Here is a 19,240-nt window from a genome sequence, read left to right as displayed (position 1 = left end):
CAGGCTGACAGATGAAATCAGGCAGGAGTCTCCACTGACTATGAGTTTCACAGATAATATAACAAACCTTGGTGAAAATAGGGAGCAGTTATAGAGAGCCTGGGGGGTGGAAGTATGTACTGGAGAGAAGAGGAATGAAATTCAGCATAAGTGAGATAAGATTTTCACTGGGAGTGAGCAGACAAGGCTGAGATGACTTGGACATGTGCAAAGGAGGGATAGTGGATATACTGAACAAAGGATGGTGATTATGGAGCTGCTAGGCAGCTGAAAAATAGACCTCACAGGAGGTTCATGGATGTAGTGAAGGAGGATATGCAGAAGATGCTAGAGGCAGATGACTGACTGAGGCAACCTGTAAACACAAAAACAAGAAGGTTGCTTTTGAGGTATGTTTCTAGGTTATTGTCCATCTGTACTGTAAAGTGTTTTCTGAACCTGAATTTGAGCAAAACATAAACTTCCAAACTGACTGTGCTACTTCCTATGGCAGACACAGCATAAATAAACTCCTGTGAGTCAGTTCCATTGGAAAGGATATCACATCATCACACTGCCCATACAAGTTTGATGGTGTGATATACTTTAGATCTTCTTAGTATTCTGTAGTATAGAATTTAATCTTGATTTCTCCCTTACAATGTTTTTGCATGACTAATCTGAAAGCTTATGTAATCTCGCCTTTCTGTTCTTGAGTATTGTTTGTGTTTTGAGGTAAAGTGACTGTAATTATATTTATAAAGAAATCTCTCAATTTCTGACTTTAGTTGCCTTCCATGGGCTTCCTGGCCTAGTGTTCCTGAGCTGCCTTTTAATGAGCAAATCAAAGTCCTGATTAGGCCTTGAGTTAAGTTTATGCTGCAGACAGCTGTGTTTGTTTGTTTTGCCCGATATTGGTCTTTAATTCTTGCCTCAACACATTTTGGAAACTCATGTTTCACACTTTGCATCAACTCAGGTCCTTTCATCCCCTTAATGTATCATGAATTAAGAAGAAAACTTGTCACAGTTGACTAGCATTGTCATATACTGGGTTATGTTAGTGTTTACATTGAGCTGTGGGGTGTTGCGGCTTTACGCCATCTGATATGCTTTTGCGGCAGGGTGGCCTAGTGGCAGTTGTTGTTTTGTTATAACTGATGCTGAGCACATGTTCAATAAAGCAGCGTTATAAGGAGAGCTACCGAGTGGCCATTCTACAATCATACTTCGTAACTATCAGTTTTCCAATTACTCATCTGCAACACAGCTGCCAATAGAGCAGTAGTTCATGTATTGTGGTGTGCTACACAGTCAAAATTATAATAATTGTGTCACTGTCTGAAACCTTGGACATGATTATATATGGCAACACCACACATCCTGTACTAACCTAAATAGTCCTTCATCAATTGCTGACCTTTTTAGAGACTAATGGAATCAGTGAGAAATTCCACTCTGGGTTTAAACCGTGCCACAGTAGCAAGACAGCGCTATTAAGAGTTTTTAATGACCTCCTTTTAACTGCTGATTCAGGGCGCTCAGTGGTCCTAGTTTTATTAGACTTAACGTCGGCTTTCGATACGGTTGATCACAATATTCTCCTGGCAAGGCTAGAACATGTAGCTGGACTTAAAGGCAATGTCCTTTCATGGTTTAAATCATACTTATCCGAGAGGTCTTTCTCCGTCACAATGAGGAAATACTCTTCCTCTTCTGCCCCTTTCCGTTGTGGTGGGCCCCAGGGCTCGGTGCTAAGTCCTACGTTATGTTCTTTGTACATGCTGCCCTTGGGACTCATTTTCAAAAAGCATAATATCTCGTTTCACTGCTATGCCAACGACATCCAAATCTACTCCCCCCAGAATCAGGATGTCCAGTCCTCATTAGTGCCTTTGTTCAACTATCTGCGGGAAGTTAAAAATTAGCTATTACAAAACTCTCTAACTCTAAATGAAAATAAAACGGAAATTATTGTTTTTGACAGTTCCATTCCCCTGGACCAGCTAACTAATACACCGGGGTCTTATGCCAGCCATCTCTCTTATACTGTTAGAAATCTTGGAGTGGTCCTGGACAGCTCACTCAAGTTAGACAAACAAGTTGCCTCAGTTGTGAAAACGAGTTTTTACCAGCTACGTCAAATCTCCAAGGCAAAGCCCTATATTCCACATAAAGACCTTGAAAAGCTTATCCATGCCTTCATTACTTTGAGACTAGACTATTGCAATTCTCTCTCCTCCAGCGTTTGCAATTAGTTCAAAATGCCGCAGCACGCCTCTTAACTGGCACCAGAAGGCATGATCACATCACCCCAGTTCTAGCCAATCTGCACTGGCTCCCTGTTAAATACCATATTAAAATCCTTTTGTATACTTTTAAAATTTTAATAACCTGGCGCCCAGTTACCTAACAGACCTTCTTGACGTATAGAACCGCAAGAGAGCGCTCAGATCCTCTAACCAACTGCTCTCAGTGCAACAAAGGCCCCGACGAAAGACTAGAGGGGACCGAGCTTTTGCAATTGCTGCACCCAAACTCTGGAATAATCTTCCTATCGATGTCCGCATGTCAGATTCCATTCAATTGTTTAAATCACGCTTAAAAACTCACCTGTTCCATCTAGCTTTTGAAGCAAATTAGTTTGGACTTCCACCTGGTCTGCAGTTGTGCTACGTAACTGTAACTATAACTGTTTTTAAATGTTTTTAACTGTTCTTGTTACTTTTGTTGTAATCTGCTTTGCTACCTTGTGTGAAGCACTTTGATGGACACTGTCCTTTTTAAATGTGCTATAGCAATCAAATATTGATTGATTGATTGATTGATTGATTGATTGATTGATTGATTGATACTGAGAGTCAAATTCCTCCATGTAAAATATGCTGAGAAGAAAGAAAAGTATCTGTTTTGTTTTGTTTTTGTTGTTGTTGCTGTTTGTTTTTATGGACACATTTGGGCTGTGTGTTACTGATCAAGCACTTAGCGCATACAGAGCAGTAAAGAAAAGGTGGAACCAGCTTTACACTAAGTTCAGACACTTTATTCAGAGATGCAGTTTTACATTTATATTACTATAACTATGCCAAATTTTTATGACATGTGGCTGAACTGCTTTTTGGCGCATGCTCTGCCACATACAAACACAGGCACACACCTTTATAAGATTTCTGGAACCTGTTGGCTCAAGTGACTAACAAAGGACTCGTTGACTAAAGGAGCAAATCAGTGACCTTAATCAGCGCAAGAAAAGTGGTGACACATTTTGAGATTTGTCACCTTTTATAACCCAGACCAAGCCTTCTTTTACTATTATGCCTTACACAGAGGTATAATAACAAACGTTCTTCCTCAATGTACTGAAAGTTTTCTCAGCTTCTGCATAGTTTGGGCTGTTGACATTTGGTCATGCTGTGTCAGCTATTACATGTCTTTTATTTTAGGAGGTTCCACTTTTTTATATGCCATGTTTTACGTATCAAAAAATGATTTGAGAAAAATAATCAGGTCCTTTCCAAGTATTAACATTAGCTCAGTGCAACTCCAGATGTACAACAACACATGACCTATTACACTATGCAGTTATTATTTAACAAAAAATAAGCCAAAATGCAGAAGCAGTGTGTATAAAACCTAACTACACCCTTATTGTTTCCATGGGAGTTAAGAGGTTAACTAGCAGCCAGGTGGTGCTCATCACAAGCACTACAAAAACAGACGTTTTGGCAGTTTGCTGGTCTGGAGCATTCAGCTGTGTGTTACCACAATGCCAAGGAGGAAAGACACCAGTGATGATCTTAGAGAACAAACCCTTCAGTGCTCATTAATCTGGAAAGGGTCATTTCCAAACATTTTTTTGGAAATTGTTTTCATTTTAAGTCTTTCATTTTACAGAAAAAAAATTATCCCAAAGTCAGACAAAGTGAAAGTGAATGTGAAAAAATTCACGAGCGACATGTGAAAGTTTATAACATTACACTAAGAATGATCAAAAATAGCTTGTTTGAAAAGGTTAGCCAAAACACAAAAAACCAAAATGTAGCAATGACAAAGTCCAAAACTCAGCCTCACTGAAATATGTTAATATATTGCTGCTAAACGTGGTTGTGCAAGCTACTGAATAATGGGGTGTACTTCCATATTGTGTTTTGTCCTAATGACAGTGTTTAATATGCTGTGCATTCTTCACCTGAGGATGTATTTACCACATTTTCCAGTGTATATGCGGCACAGTAAATTACTGCTTTACTCTTGAATGACTCCAACCGACTCACTAACAACATGGCAATAACACACAATACTCACGATCCACATGGTATATTGTGATGGAAGTTTGACATTTCTTTTATTTGACAATACATGACACCGTAAAAGACTGGCACGTGATCAAAGTACAACAAAAACCATAGCAGAATTTGCTCTTCTTCACTGCAAATAATCAGGGGAAGGGCACACTGCAGAACACAAACTGAATGGTTTATCACAAACATCAAGGCAACTCGGATTACACTGCTAGGAAAACGATAAGGCACCTTCTTTGACACCTGATCACCCATACTGATGAGCAACGTTTTCAAGATATATCATACAGTGATGTTTCCAAACACGCATGTGGACAACGGTAATACTTTTCTTTTGTACATTGTGCTTGTGAATGTTTTTCTAAGACTGGGTCTGTGTACTTATTAGACCCAAGCATGAGTTGGTGACACAGCGTTTAATTATGACAACAACAACAACAAAAAAATGAATGTACTACATGTTGTCTCAAGATCCAGTGCACAGCAGTTGAGGCCACAGAAAACACCAAAGAATCTCTCACTACTGTAGCGTTGCGCATCTTCCAGTTTTACATACATCTCCATGGTTTCACAGTAACCAAACAAAAACATTGGAAAGAAAAAAGCCCTTCATTTCACCACAGAAATGTAAGCATGGATCCTAACAGCCAGATCTAGAGCAGATAGGTAGTTCTTCATACACTTAATGACAAGCTTGGCAATGTCTGAAATATGCTGGAAATTTACAGCCACCTAGTGGTTGCATGACAAACTGTATCACAAGGCGTCTATAGATGTGTATTTGCACAATTTGCCTCGTCATTATAAAGTCATGTTGTTGTTTTTTTAAATAAAATGTATTGTTTGGCTATAAGTTAAAAGAAGGGACTTTGAAAGTTTTTCTCAGAATTACTATGGACACTTAGCCATATTACTGTTCTTTAACATAATGATCAATGAACATTGAGGGGAATATCCGGTCTTTAAGTGATGACGTGATGAACCCTGCTTCCGGGCCCAAACTACTCTGCGTTTAATAAGGCTTTTGTGTTTTTAACATGTTTTAATGCTTTGTATCTTGTTCTATTTAATCTCAACAAGCTCCTTAAAAATAGTCGGTGATCATTGTCAGCCTCTCTCGGGTTTTATTACCGCTAATCATTTTAAACCTCAGTTTTTAAAACCTTACGATGTAACTACAGCCCAGCCCATGCAGCAGTATATTAATGACTAACCTTGTACTGTGGATGGATTATCTCAGTTGTTCTCCTGACTGAAGTTCAGTCCGCTTAGAGCATCCTGCCAAAAGATTGCATTTGTCCCTAACCTTCGGGAACCCTCACGTTAACTTTAATTGAGTGGAAAAAAGTTGATTTATCCTCCAGCTTCACTGTTTATATTATGCTAACATAGCTGTGACGCTAGCGATCACGTAGCACATCATTATATACCAGCTAGCCCAACTTCAGTAACCCTACAAACGTCACTGCTGTTTAGTTTTCTGCCTTCATTTATGTTGAAAGTGATAGCAGAGCTGTACGTTTGAATTTGTTTCTGAAATCCCTCACTCAGAACATGCTATATTATATTTAGATGGAAGCTAGCGAGCTAACTTCCTGCTAACTTCTAACTCTGTTAAATTTTAATAAATCCTGTTTTCATGGATGCCTGGATGTTAAACTTAATTGTTACACCTGGTAAAGCAGCAACACTGATCATTTTATTAAAGATGAAAGAATTTAGACAGTTTTTAACTCTCAGTGATGCCGCAGTGATCGTGTGACTTTGGGACCTGCAGTGGAGTTTGGGCCCAGGCACGGCTAATGACTCAGACTCAGACTTAAAGACCGGATAGCTAATGCAGAAGGAGATATTTAGCTAGCCAGAAGTGGACAAGTCCAGTTCTTCATTCACCGCAGCTCATAAAGATGTAACAACTCAGACATGTTCCAGTCATTCACTTGGTCCTTTGATTCACTTTCAACAACTAAAGTTCTACTGACAGACTTTTAACTAGTTTCACTATCAACGTTTCAAGTATGACTGTCCTGCACTGTATAACAACCCTGAGGTAGTCTCGTTATGGTTCCACTACACCTACCCCTGTGGTGGCTGTAGTTCTTCATAAAGCACAAATTAGTCCAGAGTATCGCTTTAGCAGGAAGAGGAAGCGTTCTGTCTGTTCAGAGAAACTGGAGATGTAGAAAGTGATTTGTCCTGCGCCATGCACCAGGAAAAATCTTAACTTTGTCAATAATTTTTTTGTTTTGTAAGAGCACTGAACTATTAAAATACCTCACACATCACACGTGTGTTTTAATTCCCAGTGTAACTTAAAATGTTAGAATACTAAAAAAAAAAAAAAAATAACCAAGCAAATGAGTGAGCAACTATGACTAAGTCGAGACATCTGAGCTACGCTGCATCAGATTTCTAGCTGGCATTTACTCCATTTGTAGTAAGCATATCCCGAAACTACATTAGGGACAGGATGTGCTGTAAGTAGTGTTCTCTCAGCTACCGATAAGCAAAGTACTCTGATCTATACTTGCTACTAACAGGGATGCATTTGAAGGGGATTTAAACATTCACAGGACTGAACATACAAAGGCAATGTCATGTGACTTTTGCATTAATGACACTCATTTCCCCATTTCCAAACCCTACCCAAGCTAAAGTCCAAAACCCTTTCAGCATTAGTCACTTCAACAGATCACTTCATTGCATCCAAAATTAATGAGCAAATAAAATACTACACTCCAATAAAATTACAGAAAAACTAGTCTAATAAATTATGGTGATTAAAAAATAATAATTTCTTAGAACTGATCTCAGTGCTATACTGTACTTAATCCCCACAGTGCAGAGCTGAAGGGTCCCTGGGGTGGGGTCTTGGGGCCCTCCCTCCCCCTGGCTGGGTCCCCCCAGCAGCTGCAGGGTGACATTGGCAGGTCCCGGTGCCGACGATGTCTGCCTTTGGCAGTCACCATCCTTCGGTTGGTCCCCTTTCCTTCATTCAGCTTGTCCTCTGTGGTTCAATGTGCAATGTGGGCCACACTCCACATAGAAACTGTACAATGTTAAGATACAGCCACAGGTCACCAGTGAGATAACAAATATTCAAACAAACACGTGACACTACATAACATACACAATATCCTGCAGACAAAGAGTTGGGTGTACCTTTACTTTTGGCCTGTACTTGAGGTAGGTTGATCTGATCTGCAAGCTAAAAGAACAAGAACAATTGATTTGAATGCATGTGGACAATAAACCTCACTGCAGCTGTCATCTCCTGTGACTGAAGCTTACCTGAAAAGTATGTGTAGGTAAGACCCCAGACCTGTCAATATGTGCCACCACGCATGGAACTGTGTTACCACTCCAACACCAGGGGGCAGTGTTTGTCTACTGGCTCTGGGATTCAAAAGTAAGTGTTTACCCAACAACTCCAGACATTAACAAAGTGAAACATTTTTATCAACTACAACAAAAAAATGATAATAAATTGACCCAAAGATCGTGATTTAACACCTGCATGGACATTTAAACCTAAACATGCATTTTTTTTAGAGAAACAGTGTCAGTTGGTTTGATTGCAGTAACATTGGAGTTACAGTTCATGACTTTGAAGTGAACACTTTTTTACCATTGCAACTGTTAAGTGGAGAATAATTAACTTGGTTCTCAGAATTTCACAATTAACCTTAACTTCCACTACTCACCTTAAAGAGTCACAGAAGATATTGTCGATGTTCCAAAGAAGGAAACCCAACAAAAAGATAGCTAAAGAGGTGTAGAACAGTGGCTTGTGCCATGGGTACACCCTGAAAGAAAATCAAACAACAACAACAAAAAACACCCTTCAGCATGTTGTTGCCTTACTGAATATTAATGAATAACACGTCTTTTGATATGTTAATGTTTCTTATTTAATGGACCTTGTGGCAAACTTACCATGTAACAATGAAGATAGAACGCAATACTAGGCAAGCTACTAGAGCACCATACATGACCTGGAAACAAGGGCAGGTGTTTGGGTTTGAAACAGAGTTGGATCATGCAGATATAGATACAGATACAATCTTTCAGTAATTATACATTTCCACTGAGTCAGCAGAGTTTAACTGACAGGAAATTCCTCCGATGGAAACAGCCCGAGCTTGTGCACAACAAATAATAACACAGCTTATTAGCACATGATGTTGGACATGTAAAACCTCCTTTCATCTAACATTTTTGCTTTCTGGTGTTTCATGCACATTGTAGCCAACTGCTAACCTTTTGTGATATAAATAATTTGAGCTTTCTAATCAGAATTGTCAGCAGTTTTATTTCTGCTCAGGAAGCGGCATATCTGAGAAGTTCCTTATAATCAAAAAAGAACATGCAGCCAGAAAGATTTCTAATACTAAATCTAGCCAAGCCCAATAATCATATTCAAGTTCTGTTTCATGTTGGCTTTAGCTGAGCTGTGAAAAGCGTGGACACATTTATTAAAAGGTCTAACGCTGCACTAGCTTTGTGCAGGGATCGACTCTCCGCTCTAACTCTGAGCAACAGCTGCTTCACCAGAAGGCAGAAAAAGCCTGTCTGAAACAGAATTCTGTAAATGTGTCACATACCCAATCGTAAAAAGGTAATTTTAGCATTTTTCATTAATTTAACTGAAAAACAAATGGGAACAACTTCTGTGTTTTTCCAACAGTCTGCTAGTAACACAGTGCCTAAAGATACAATTTAAAACAGGTTCTTTAGGTGTCAGGTGTCTTTTTATACTTGAATGATCATAGGTCATTTTTTTTGTTAAGCTGATAAAGAAACATTTCCCTAAAATGGTCAGGGACAACAAGTCGGTGACAAAGTTAAACTTTGAAAGACCTTCACAAAGCCTGGAGAACTATTACTGAAGAACAGTTCAAAAAGTTACACGTCTGGTTCCTTGAAAGCAAAATATAAAGAAATTAAGGGTGGCTCAAGACTTTTAGACAGAACTGTAACTAACAGGTAATTGAGGCCCATAATTCAGGACTCACTAATCCCTGTTAGACTGTGTTGTGTTTGACCTGTAGCATTATTGACTTGGCTCTTTTTTAACAACAGATAAAAAGGAGCAATATTGTAGTAAATTAGAATATAACTAAAGAAAGGAACCAGTATATACAGCTAGGTCTATAAGTATTTGGACAATTCTAATTTCATTTTTTCTAGTTGGAGGTTATACAGAGCTCTGTATACCCTACACAGTGGAATTTAAAAACAAAACAGCTTAATGTGATTCAAGTGCAAACATTTAGCTTTAACTCAAAGGCTCAAAAATATATTGACAACTGGCTAGCAAGCTGTATCAGGTAAAGATATAAGAATTTAGTTGATTTAAAGTGTTCAAGTGTTTTCACTGGAATGGTTAATATGAGGTCAAAAGAAATGCTGATACAAGTGAAAGAGGCCAGCATCAGGCTGGAAATACTAAATAAACCAGACAGATAGGAAAAGCTCATGGTCCACAGCATACTACATCATCTGTTACATTTGGTGGAGGCTGTGTATGGCTGCCAGTGGAACTGGGCCAGTAGCAGGCCTGGGTTAATTACCATTTATTATTATTACTATTACTAGCAATAGCGGTAGTAGTAGTAATAGTATATCACTGTCAAATTTTTTAGTAAGATTTAAACATAAAGCAAACATTCTTCAGCTGAGCAGCACACAACTGTTAACTAAACTGACATCATGTTTCTGTGTATGTTTATGGATGTGTTGGTTCACCATGCTAGAACAGAGGGAATGTTATCACAACCACTACAGACCAGTGTGATTAGTAAACAAATACAGCTCCAAGGACTAAACAAAGGCCACTTTGTCACATTGTCCTTATTGCTGTAATACAACACATTACCTGAGACTATAACAGGTACAGACAAACACTAACAGAAGCCCTACATAATTGGCTATGCTTATCTTTAATGGTTTTTAGGGTTAGGCGTATTAGATTTATCTCCTTCCTGGCAACAAGTGTTTGACGTGTTTAATGCCACAGTTAAAGGTTTGGTTCCGTTCCAGGTCTCTGGATCATTTTTCTTAATGGCACACTTGAAATTCCTCTGCTTTGGTGTGAAATGCTGCCATACATTTAACACCCACAATGCACCAAGCCGAGTTTGCATGCCGCATTGGCAAGCTCAGTGTTTACACAAGCCAAAGAAGACCTAAGGCACATTGAGCCTTATTGCAAACAATGAGCAACATGAGTCAGGTGAACATAATGCAAAACACTCCCTTACCTGGTGAAACACTGGCTCCTTCCACTGCAAATATACCTACACAAGTAACAGTCAACAGGGACAGGACGATCGTTAATGCTTTCTTCCTGAGTTCAGTTTCAGAGTAAACTGGTAATGAAAACATGTATACTCACCACAGTGACTGAGACACTGAAGATAAATAATATTGCAATAGGAAATAAACTGACGCTCTTCTCCTGCTTGAAACACTCATATCTGAAAAACAAATTAATATTTATCTTTTATATTGAGCTTGATAAGAAGAGAACCAAAGGACAAAGGGCAAATATAAGCTGAGCTAAACTGAAAGTGAAATCAAGAAACAAATCTTCAAAAACAGGCTGGTTTTTTTTAAGGCATCAAGTTATCAGTAAAGGATTCACTGGTTCATTTTACAGTGATACTGGATTTGTTCTCAGGTGAGTGCTGCAACAATTGATCCAAAAACATGAAGGCACTTACATACAGTAGACAAAAACGCAGGTACTGTAAATCATAGGCAACTCATCCAGTAACTGCAAATGATGAGACAGAAAATAAAAGAAACACGCATTAGTACATCACTGTACAAGCAAGCATTTGGTCAAGTAGCAAATGCTCATGAGTTCAGTTTATGCCCGCTTTTGCTGACATGTTCAGATTTGCAGCCCACCTGCATCTCATACAGCAGCGTCATGTGGAAGCACCAGGAACCAACACCAACAGCTTGGGTAGGGGAAAGAGTACACACAAGACACAAAAATTCAAAGTTAGGACATTCGGCCGGAGGCATTTGCTGTAAATGCTGAGCCACTGCTCTCAATAACTGTCACAAGCACGTTCTCGCAACAATCACAGCATTAATGCAGAGCCAGTGCACCAACCTGCCAGTCCGAGGAAAGAGCAGATGTAGCGGGACTCGAGGCCGTCACGGAATGTCTGGATGGCCCCGTAAATGGGAGGGAGAATCATGATCAGGTTGCTGACAGTGTTCCCTGTCAGCAAAGACAGCATAGATAAATGAAAGTCGGATGACATGACCTTTAAGATAACTGCACATCTCTGAAAAGCTCAGAGAAAACGTGACATGGCCGCAACGAGTGTTATGCATGGTATCTCATTACCACGGTTGCAGCGTAAAATCCAAAGGGTGCACAGCTATAAAATCTATATTATACGATATAGCAGCAATAGCACTAGGATTCGTTTATTTAAACTGTACAAATATGCAAATAGTTTGAATTTAGACTGATCTGGGTTTTTGATTCTTAGCTAGTCAAAACTGAAACTACCTGACCCCTTTACTGACAAATTAATATGACACCTATACATTCAACCCTGAAATCACATTTTTCACATAGCATGTTACAATCTTGTGTTTTAGGTCCTAATTTTATAGGCTGTTTTTTTCCCACTATGTTTTACAGTGTGGCACAGACAGATGAGGGCGACCTGTAGTAGGGTTGTAGTGGTCAGTTCTGATTCAAATGATTCAACCAATTACGCCGAGCAAAACTACGCTTGATATACAAATGTGTCCTCTGACTGAACCGGTGTCACTGTTCAGTCAGAGAACCTCCCTCCCCCCATAGGTCATTAACGTGTGCATGGAGCACTGCTTGCACATCATCTAGTCCACAGGGAACCTGACAAAACAGAGCTCAACTCTGAACACAACCTTGCACTTTCTGGGTGTGGCTATGTATGCACTGAGGCGTGGAAAACAATCAGACTTACCAGGACATTGCATTGTTTGAAAACTAGCTTACTAGGATCTCCAGAAGCCAGCATGCCTTTATCTGCAGATTTCTGATTAAAGCCACCAAAATATGCAGATTTTGGTTACTGATAAACACTACCCATACCAGAAGTGCAGTCTACTATAAAGGACACAAGAAACTATAGCAGAAAACCTGCAGCTAGGCAGATGTGTGTCAGACAGAAGAAGACAGATGACAAAGGAGTCCAAACTGCAAGGCTTAAGTTCACTTTGAGCCAACTTTGGATCAACTGTTGCACCATACAGTAACTCTGAACACCGCTGGCAACAACAAGTGAACCTTTTCCCTTCAAAGGAAAAGTACTGTAACAGTTATACAATGTATTCACAATGAACTTGCTGGACACATGGATTTTGCACTGTGTCACACATGACGGCAGTCATTTGTATCACTTTATGTTACAAACTGTCCCCATGAACTATTAATAGGCTGGGTAAACAGTTTTGTTTGCTGCACAGGAATGGGTCATTCTTCTGTTCGCTTTTGTTTGGCTAGAGTAAATTCTTTCGGAGAGTTTTACTGTCTCCTTAATAAAGGTTCAAGCCTTTGTCCTGTCATTTCTGCTGATACAACAGCTTTTTGATAAGACTGATGGAAACAGCGGTTAAATCTAAGATTACGGTTCCAGAGGAACAGGTTTTTTATCGGTGGACAAGGCAGAGAGGCGCCCTGATAATGTGAAGGGAATGTTTTATCTATATAAGTTTCCAGTGGTGTCCGTGAATGACTAACGTACTGTCTTACAGGAAGAGCACGTTCAACAGCGGACTTGTAACACAAATGGCTGGCAACGTGAAATAATATGAAGTGAGCCGTTTGTGCTGAGCTGTTTTGCATACAGGTTTAAAGGTTGTTCGATACGTGTAGCGAGTGCTGGCTAGCGTTACGATGCACAGAACAGGTTGACAATATATCCGCTGTAAACAGCGTATCTTTTTCCTCATTTACTTACAGCAACGGTAGGGCAAACGCCGTACATATTAACGTTTACACTACACGGAGAAAATCGTGTTATTAGCCGAGATAACACAATAATAGATATGCACTAAATTACAGTTACACCAGTTCTTCCTATGTTTACCTTAGAGGGGCGAAGTACTACGACTCTCCCAGTCTAAAGCCTCATTAAACGAACCCCCAAATTCACCGTTTTTAGAGTAAATGATGTTGCAGGCAGATTTTTACTTACAGAATTCCGCGATGTAAAAGGACACGACATAATTTTCCTCACACCAGTCCAGTGTTGAGGTCGGCCGCCCCCAGTATCCTTGCCTGTCTATCGAGGGAGCCATGATGAAAGAGGAGGAGGCTGTAGGCGCTAACGGATTTGTAGTCCCATCATAGTGCACGAGCGCTCCGCGAGCCCTCCTCCACGCGCGATGGATAGGGCGATAGCGAGAGCCAGTTGAGCTGCTGTTAAAAAAACACACGAAAATACATACTACAGATACACAAAAAGTGAAAGCACACCCTGAAGGTATTAAAAACAAAGGTTTCATGTAACGTATAAGTGCACATTTCGTATATATTTTATATATTTTCTTTGTAAATATGTAAACATCATAGTACTTTTTAAACTTGTAACCTAAAAAATATTGCAATGGCAAAATGCTATTGCTGGTTCACTCCATAAATATACACAATTCCATCATTCTACTACCAAGAAAAGGTTAGGGTTGGCATGGTGGGCTGTTCTCTTCCCGTACACATTAAAGTGTGGACTATGTTAAGTCATAGCACCAATAAACAGTATCAAGACGTTGTTACTACGTCAGCAACAATTAGACAGAAATGTGTCATACAGCTCAAGCAAAGAGGAACCACTGAACAATACCGTCTTAACAAGTCAGTAACACAATGTAAACAGTGTGTACAGTGACGATTAAACAATAGGCTGGGGGGGAAATCAAACACAAATCTACATAGTAACAGAGAACTGATACTTCCACTGTTATATAAATCTCTACATAGCTGTTTGTTTCTATATGAAAGGCAGAGCAATTAACCACCCGTTCTCCATTGACTTTAAGTAAGCTACAGTGCAATTCATGTTAAAGAACTGTGTTCACTATATTAAAAATGGCAGGCACACACTGCAACAGAAAGGAAATACATGTCTTTTGTCTAATTGTTATTTTTCCTTGTGCATGTGTCATAAATACAGATGGCCTTTAGGTGGTGTGTTGAGCTGTGCTGTGCTGTTGACAATGACAGTGTTTATCTTTAGTATTGATTCTTGCATGCTTTCTTAGGCGCTACTTACTTACCTAACTGGTTTTCTAGCCAATCAAATGATGGATCATTCATTAATTTTATGTCTTGGAGCAGTTGTTATTAGGAAATTGCTGATGTGACGATAACCATGTCCTGGAGCAGCTGCAGCAACCACGTGTTTATACCAGAATATTTTGTCAAATATTTAGTTGAGGTCTAAATATCCCAAGTTTGTGCATTCAGAGGCCAGGTCTCGTCCCCTTTGAAGGTAGAGCAGTCCAGAAGGCTATATGATCACCTTCAGTGGAATTTTCCAGTTGTTATATCCTACTAAAACTCTGCTCGCCTAAGGCCAAATTCCTACTCTTGACAAGCAAACCAGACGTTATTTAGGTCACAAAGTAAAGGGCAGCATCCTAAAATAAGGATAAAACCTGCTAGTTCTTTTTTTTTATACTTTTATTGCAAAAACCGGACATTTAAAACAGCTCAATCATATTTTACACTGCTAAACCATGTGCGCACACATCGAACTGCATTCAGGGTGACTCCAAACAAAGACAAGTGGACACAAAAAGGTAAGGAAGCTTGTAGAATGTGCACATTTTACATAATTATTTAAGACTTAATGATACCAGAAACCTTTTTCGTGCACAAATTCTGATGTTACTGCTACTTTATTAAAACAAAGTGTGCTTTAACAAAAAGTTTAATATGTCATACTTAATGTAAGTATTCAGTCCATAATGTGACATGCCAACATACAAACAAACACACACACTGAAATATTAACAACTGTCCCAAATTCAAAGATGTGCACATCGCCTCATACAGTAATTACAAGACAAATGTTTAAGTTGTGTATTATGGAATGTTGTTGCCATGTGACATAAAAGAGTGCTCTTACACAGTATGAGATGTACTCTTCATTTCTCAACATGCTGCAGTATAAAATCTACACTCATGATCACAGCCAAACATCTAACTTACACACATGGTTACAGTTCATCTCTCATCTTTTCACCCTTTGGTCGGACCATCCTGCCAATGAACAAGATGGAGCTTGTTTTCTGGTCCTTTACTAGGAAAATAAAGGGGTGGTCAGCGTAGAACAGTTTAGGGTTTTTCAGCTTGTCTGTGCCAAAGATACTGGTATCAATTTCATTTCCATCAGTGTCCCATTCCAAAGCAGAGGCGTGGAACACACTTGACAAGTAGAGGTCCTTCTTCCCAGAGATGTTGGAAAAGTCAGCTTTAGACTTGTCCACAGCCTCGGTCAGGCCCAGCTCCTGGAGGTGCTTCTGAGGAGTGAAATGTTTATAGTGACAATGTAAAAGAGTGTTATGTGGTAAGGCACAAACTCTTAAATTGTTTACCTGCAGATCATGACTGACTTCCATGCTGACTTTGGGCAGAGACACAGCTATAGCTGTCTCCTGTAGCAAACCAATCCATTTATCCACCTGCTTCTTGGTCAGCATTTTTTCCAGTCTATCCAAAGGTTCCACATGGTAGGGCATGATGAATACCACAGTGGACTTCTTATGAGATAGAGGCATGCTCAGGATATATAACTTATTGTCTTTGTCATCATAGAAGCCAAAGAGACCTGATGAAACAAATTAATTACAAATATCATCAATCTGTCCATGCACTTTAGAGAGTCTCTTAAAATTTCTGCTGGTTACAGTTTTCAAAAAAAGAAAGTGTTACATTTATTACTCATATTTAGTTTTGCATAATGTTGGATATTGAACTGGTAAATGCACAGCTGTTAACCATAGTTTTTACAAACTCCCCAGATAAAGTATATACTGGAAATTGTTTCTGTATAAATGGGAAGAAATAATCATACTGTGCCCGGCATTTGTAACTACTCAAACCATTTACTAGTGAGTTGAAAATTCAGCGAGTTATGATCATTTTTTATTGTGAATTGAGTTCCTACCTACAGATACAGTATGATAATAATATCTCCCCAGACATTATTGCAGTTATTTGGACTCATCTCTCCGGTAAACAATAGTGAGAAATATCAGATTTACTCATAAATATCTATGTTAATTAACATGTGTAGTGATCTTAAAGTTGTAGTAGTGTCAGTAATAGTAGTACCTATAAATACTTTCACATTTTTTGGAAAAAGACTGATTTTGTAGGTCACTGCACTTATGTTTTAGCTGAACTTGGCATAAAGACTAAACAGAAAGCTAGCTTAGCTATGCTAGCTAAAAATCCTTCTACCGGAAGTTTTGTGGCAGAGACTTTGATGTCTCTATTCAAGGCAATGAGTCCCTAGTCACTCCCTCATTCACTAGTGAAACATGCACATGTAAAGAGTGGAGTTATATTGTTTGCGGGTACTATTTTTTCAAGCCCTGTGATCCTCTGGAGCATTGTATTGAAATAAAGGTCCATCAGTTCTGCAAAAACAATATTATTATTATTATTATTATTATTATTATTATTATTATTATTATTATTTGAGTGTTCCACTTGATCCCAAAGCAGTAACTTTTAGATTTTCCCAAAATGTTCTACCATTCCTAGTCTCAAACTGTGTTTCTGAACAAGCTGACAGGAATGTCTCCAGCTACCTGTGCGATGCATCATCTGTACTGAAACAGTGTAGCTACGTGACACCATGAATCCACGGTTATCCACCATCTCACGATGGAACTGCTCATCCCAGTGACCTGAGAGAAAAAACATTCAGTTAATTTTAGGTGTCTTTTAGGGAATAGTATAGAATACTACATGTATACACAGCCTTATCCACTCACATTTGAAAAACATGGCACTGATGATCATCGCCCCATCAGTCTTTTCTACATTCTTGGTCACCTCAGGCAGTTTGCCATCAGTAGATTTGGCTGCCCATTCGTTGATGGAGTTCACAGCACTCTTCTTGTCTCGGAAATTGATCTTTGAGTGCTCACAATTATAGTGCTTTTTGCTGCTTTTGACAAAGTCTTCCACAAAAGTGACAGAGCTGGGTCCATACAGGCGGTTGCTAATCTTCCAGGTGATGTTGCGAGTCTTTGGGTCGCTCAACTCTATGAGCAGCTCAGCCAAACTGGGGTGGAGATGCTCATCTTTAACTTTAGCTACATTCAGGATGTTTTTTACCTGAGAGGCAGTGGAGGCCTTTCCCCCAAGAGCCACGAGACCCAGAGAGGAGGCCACAACGACAGGGGAAATGATAATGTTCTCTACATTTTTGTCTTTTACCATGCTCTGGTAGAGACTGAAAGCCAAATTGGCAGTGCTGTCAGCCAGGATGGTGGCATGGTTACTCAACACTTTGTCTTTTGATGCGGAGGTTGCTGCCGAGGCTGCAGTTGTCAGAAGGATGAGAGATACGAGGTTTGTTGCCCACATGGTGTAATGTTACTAAAAGACAAAACCTAAGAGAAGACATGAAGACAAACAGTACATACTTAGGGTTTACTCTTGAGATTTAGAAGATGCAAGCTGTGGTAGGCTAGGAAGTGTGGTTTAGCCCATGCCATTTAAAGCAGCTCTCTCTGTGCAAACCTCAAGCAATGACTTGTATAACAGCCACGTAGGCAGCTTCAGGGTGTACTGTGTCTAAGCCAAAACATTGGTCAGCAAGATTTGAGTTGTTCATGACTTGGGAGTGGGAAAAAATATAACATTCTCTGATGGAGGACTAAGTCTGGTTGATGCTTATTGGTTACTTGTGGTGAGGGAAAAGTGGCCACTCACCGACACATGACACACCCCTACAGCTAAAGACGCGTTTTTTAGGGCAGTTCATGTACATGGAGCGAACGTGTACTTTAGGGAGGACAGGCTTTATGCATATCACCACTTAGAGATGTAGTTCAGAGATGTTTAGATCAGTCTAATTGAGCAGGTCACAAGCAGTTCATTTTTCTGGACATGTGACTTAGTATGAATGACACTGGCGTTGAAAATATGTAGATAAAAGAAGGAGAGGCGTCCCTTGTTACAGATTAAATCAGGTCAAAAGGTGTAGCCAACTCCCTGAAAGTCTGGACTCTCATGCAGTTCTAGTTATGTGCAGCAAACACTTGCTTTGCTTTCGCACTACTTGGAGGAACTACATGGCTGTAAAGGAATCTTTAACCATGTTAAAGATAGACAGACTTTTTGGCCTCTTTTCACATGCCTGGACATTTCCCACCAGTTGATAGAAGCCCTCTACTCTCTCCCTCCCTCCTCTGTGCTCCGAGCACATTCATCTTACCTTATTGGGTCCTTTGAATAACTCGGCAGTTTTATCGTCAAGCTCCTTACAAAAAGATCCCCCCAGCACTGACCTGACCGGTATTAAGTGAAAGTATCTGATGGCAAAGACAGAAGTGTATGAGACAATTTCCCAGGCCCCAGAGCATGAAAATCTCTGCCCTGGAATCAGATTTCCAGGCCAGTCCCGCCCATGTGGATGAGTGGGTGAAGGATCCTCACCCTCCCAGGTCCTAAAGCCTAAAACTTTATTTCAGAGAGAGTAGTCAAACAGTTAACCCTTAAATACTCAACTTACCATCTCATGACCTCTACTAAAGTTACTCCCCATGACTAACTGTATAAGACCTCCCAATCGTTAACAAAATCTGCATAATGTATGTTGTACTTTCAGTAACAGAGAGGTGTCTGGCTGAAGAAACCAGTATGCATACTTTCTAAATATAGTCCTGTTTATGTGGTAGCTTCATTACTGTTCTTCTTCACGATA

At 39.6% G+C, this 19,240-nt stretch overlaps 2 protein-coding genes across 2 annotated transcripts; both read right to left on the bottom strand.

Annotated features, from left to right (window-relative positions):
- Nucleotides 1-4,297: 4,297 nt before the first annotated feature.
- acer3 (alkaline ceramidase 3) lies at nucleotides 4,298-13,595 on the bottom strand. The gene is made up of 11 exons (XM_063487938.1): nucleotides 13,493-13,595; nucleotides 11,407-11,517; nucleotides 11,196-11,248; nucleotides 11,006-11,058; nucleotides 10,678-10,759; nucleotides 10,544-10,579; nucleotides 8,217-8,275; nucleotides 7,985-8,086; nucleotides 7,572-7,676; nucleotides 7,443-7,488; nucleotides 4,298-7,329 (listed from the first exon to the last, which is right to left on the bottom strand). Exons 1-11 carry the CDS (start codon nucleotides 13,593-13,595, stop codon nucleotides 7,276-7,278), a joined length of 804 nt encoding a protein of 267 aa, XP_063344008.1. The 3' UTR covers nucleotides 4,298-7,275.
- A 1,381-nt stretch (nucleotides 13,596-14,976) lies between these two features.
- serpinh1a (serpin peptidase inhibitor, clade H (heat shock protein 47), member 1a) lies at nucleotides 14,977-18,923 on the bottom strand. The gene is made up of 5 exons (XM_063486213.1): nucleotides 18,752-18,923; nucleotides 17,301-17,924; nucleotides 17,115-17,213; nucleotides 15,894-16,126; nucleotides 14,977-15,818 (listed from the first exon to the last, which is right to left on the bottom strand). The coding sequence occupies exons 2-5, from the start codon at nucleotides 17,896-17,898 to the stop codon at nucleotides 15,516-15,518; spliced, it is 1,233 nt and encodes a 410-aa protein (XP_063342283.1). The 5' UTR covers nucleotides 17,899-17,924; nucleotides 18,752-18,923; the 3' UTR covers nucleotides 14,977-15,515.
- Nucleotides 18,924-19,240: the final 317 nt, after the last annotated feature.

Source organism: Pelmatolapia mariae, linkage group LG10_11 (genome assembly GCF_036321145.2).
Source record: "Pelmatolapia mariae isolate MD_Pm_ZW linkage group LG10_11, Pm_UMD_F_2, whole genome shotgun sequence".
NCBI lineage: Eukaryota > Metazoa > Chordata > Actinopteri > Cichliformes > Cichlidae > Pelmatolapia > Pelmatolapia mariae.
The sequence above is the reverse complement of the archived record's forward strand: the minus strand, read 5'-3'. Positions and strand labels throughout refer to the sequence as shown.

Coding starts and splice junctions, on each gene's coding strand:
- acer3 (XM_063487938.1), bottom strand. CDS start 13,595: ATGGCTCCCTCGATAGACAGGCAAGGATACTGGGGGCGGCCGACCTCA. Junction 11,059..11,195: donor CGCTGCTGTATGAGATGCAG/GTGGGCTGCAAA, acceptor CATCATTTGCAG/TTACTGGATGAGTTGCCTAT. Junction 7,489..7,571: donor TACCTACACATACTTTTCAG/GTAAGCTTCAGT, acceptor TTGTTCTTTTAG/CTTGCAGATCAGATCAACCT.
- serpinh1a (XM_063486213.1), bottom strand. CDS start 17,898: ATGTGGGCAACAAACCTCGTATCTCTCATCCTTCTGACAACTGCAGCC. Junction 17,214..17,300: donor CAGTGCCATGTTTTTCAAAT/GTGAGTGGATAA, acceptor TTTTTCTCTCAG/GTCACTGGGATGAGCAGTTC. Junction 16,127..17,114: donor ACAGATGATGCATCGCACAG/GTAGCTGGAGAC, acceptor TTGTTTCATCAG/GTCTCTTTGGCTTCTATGAT.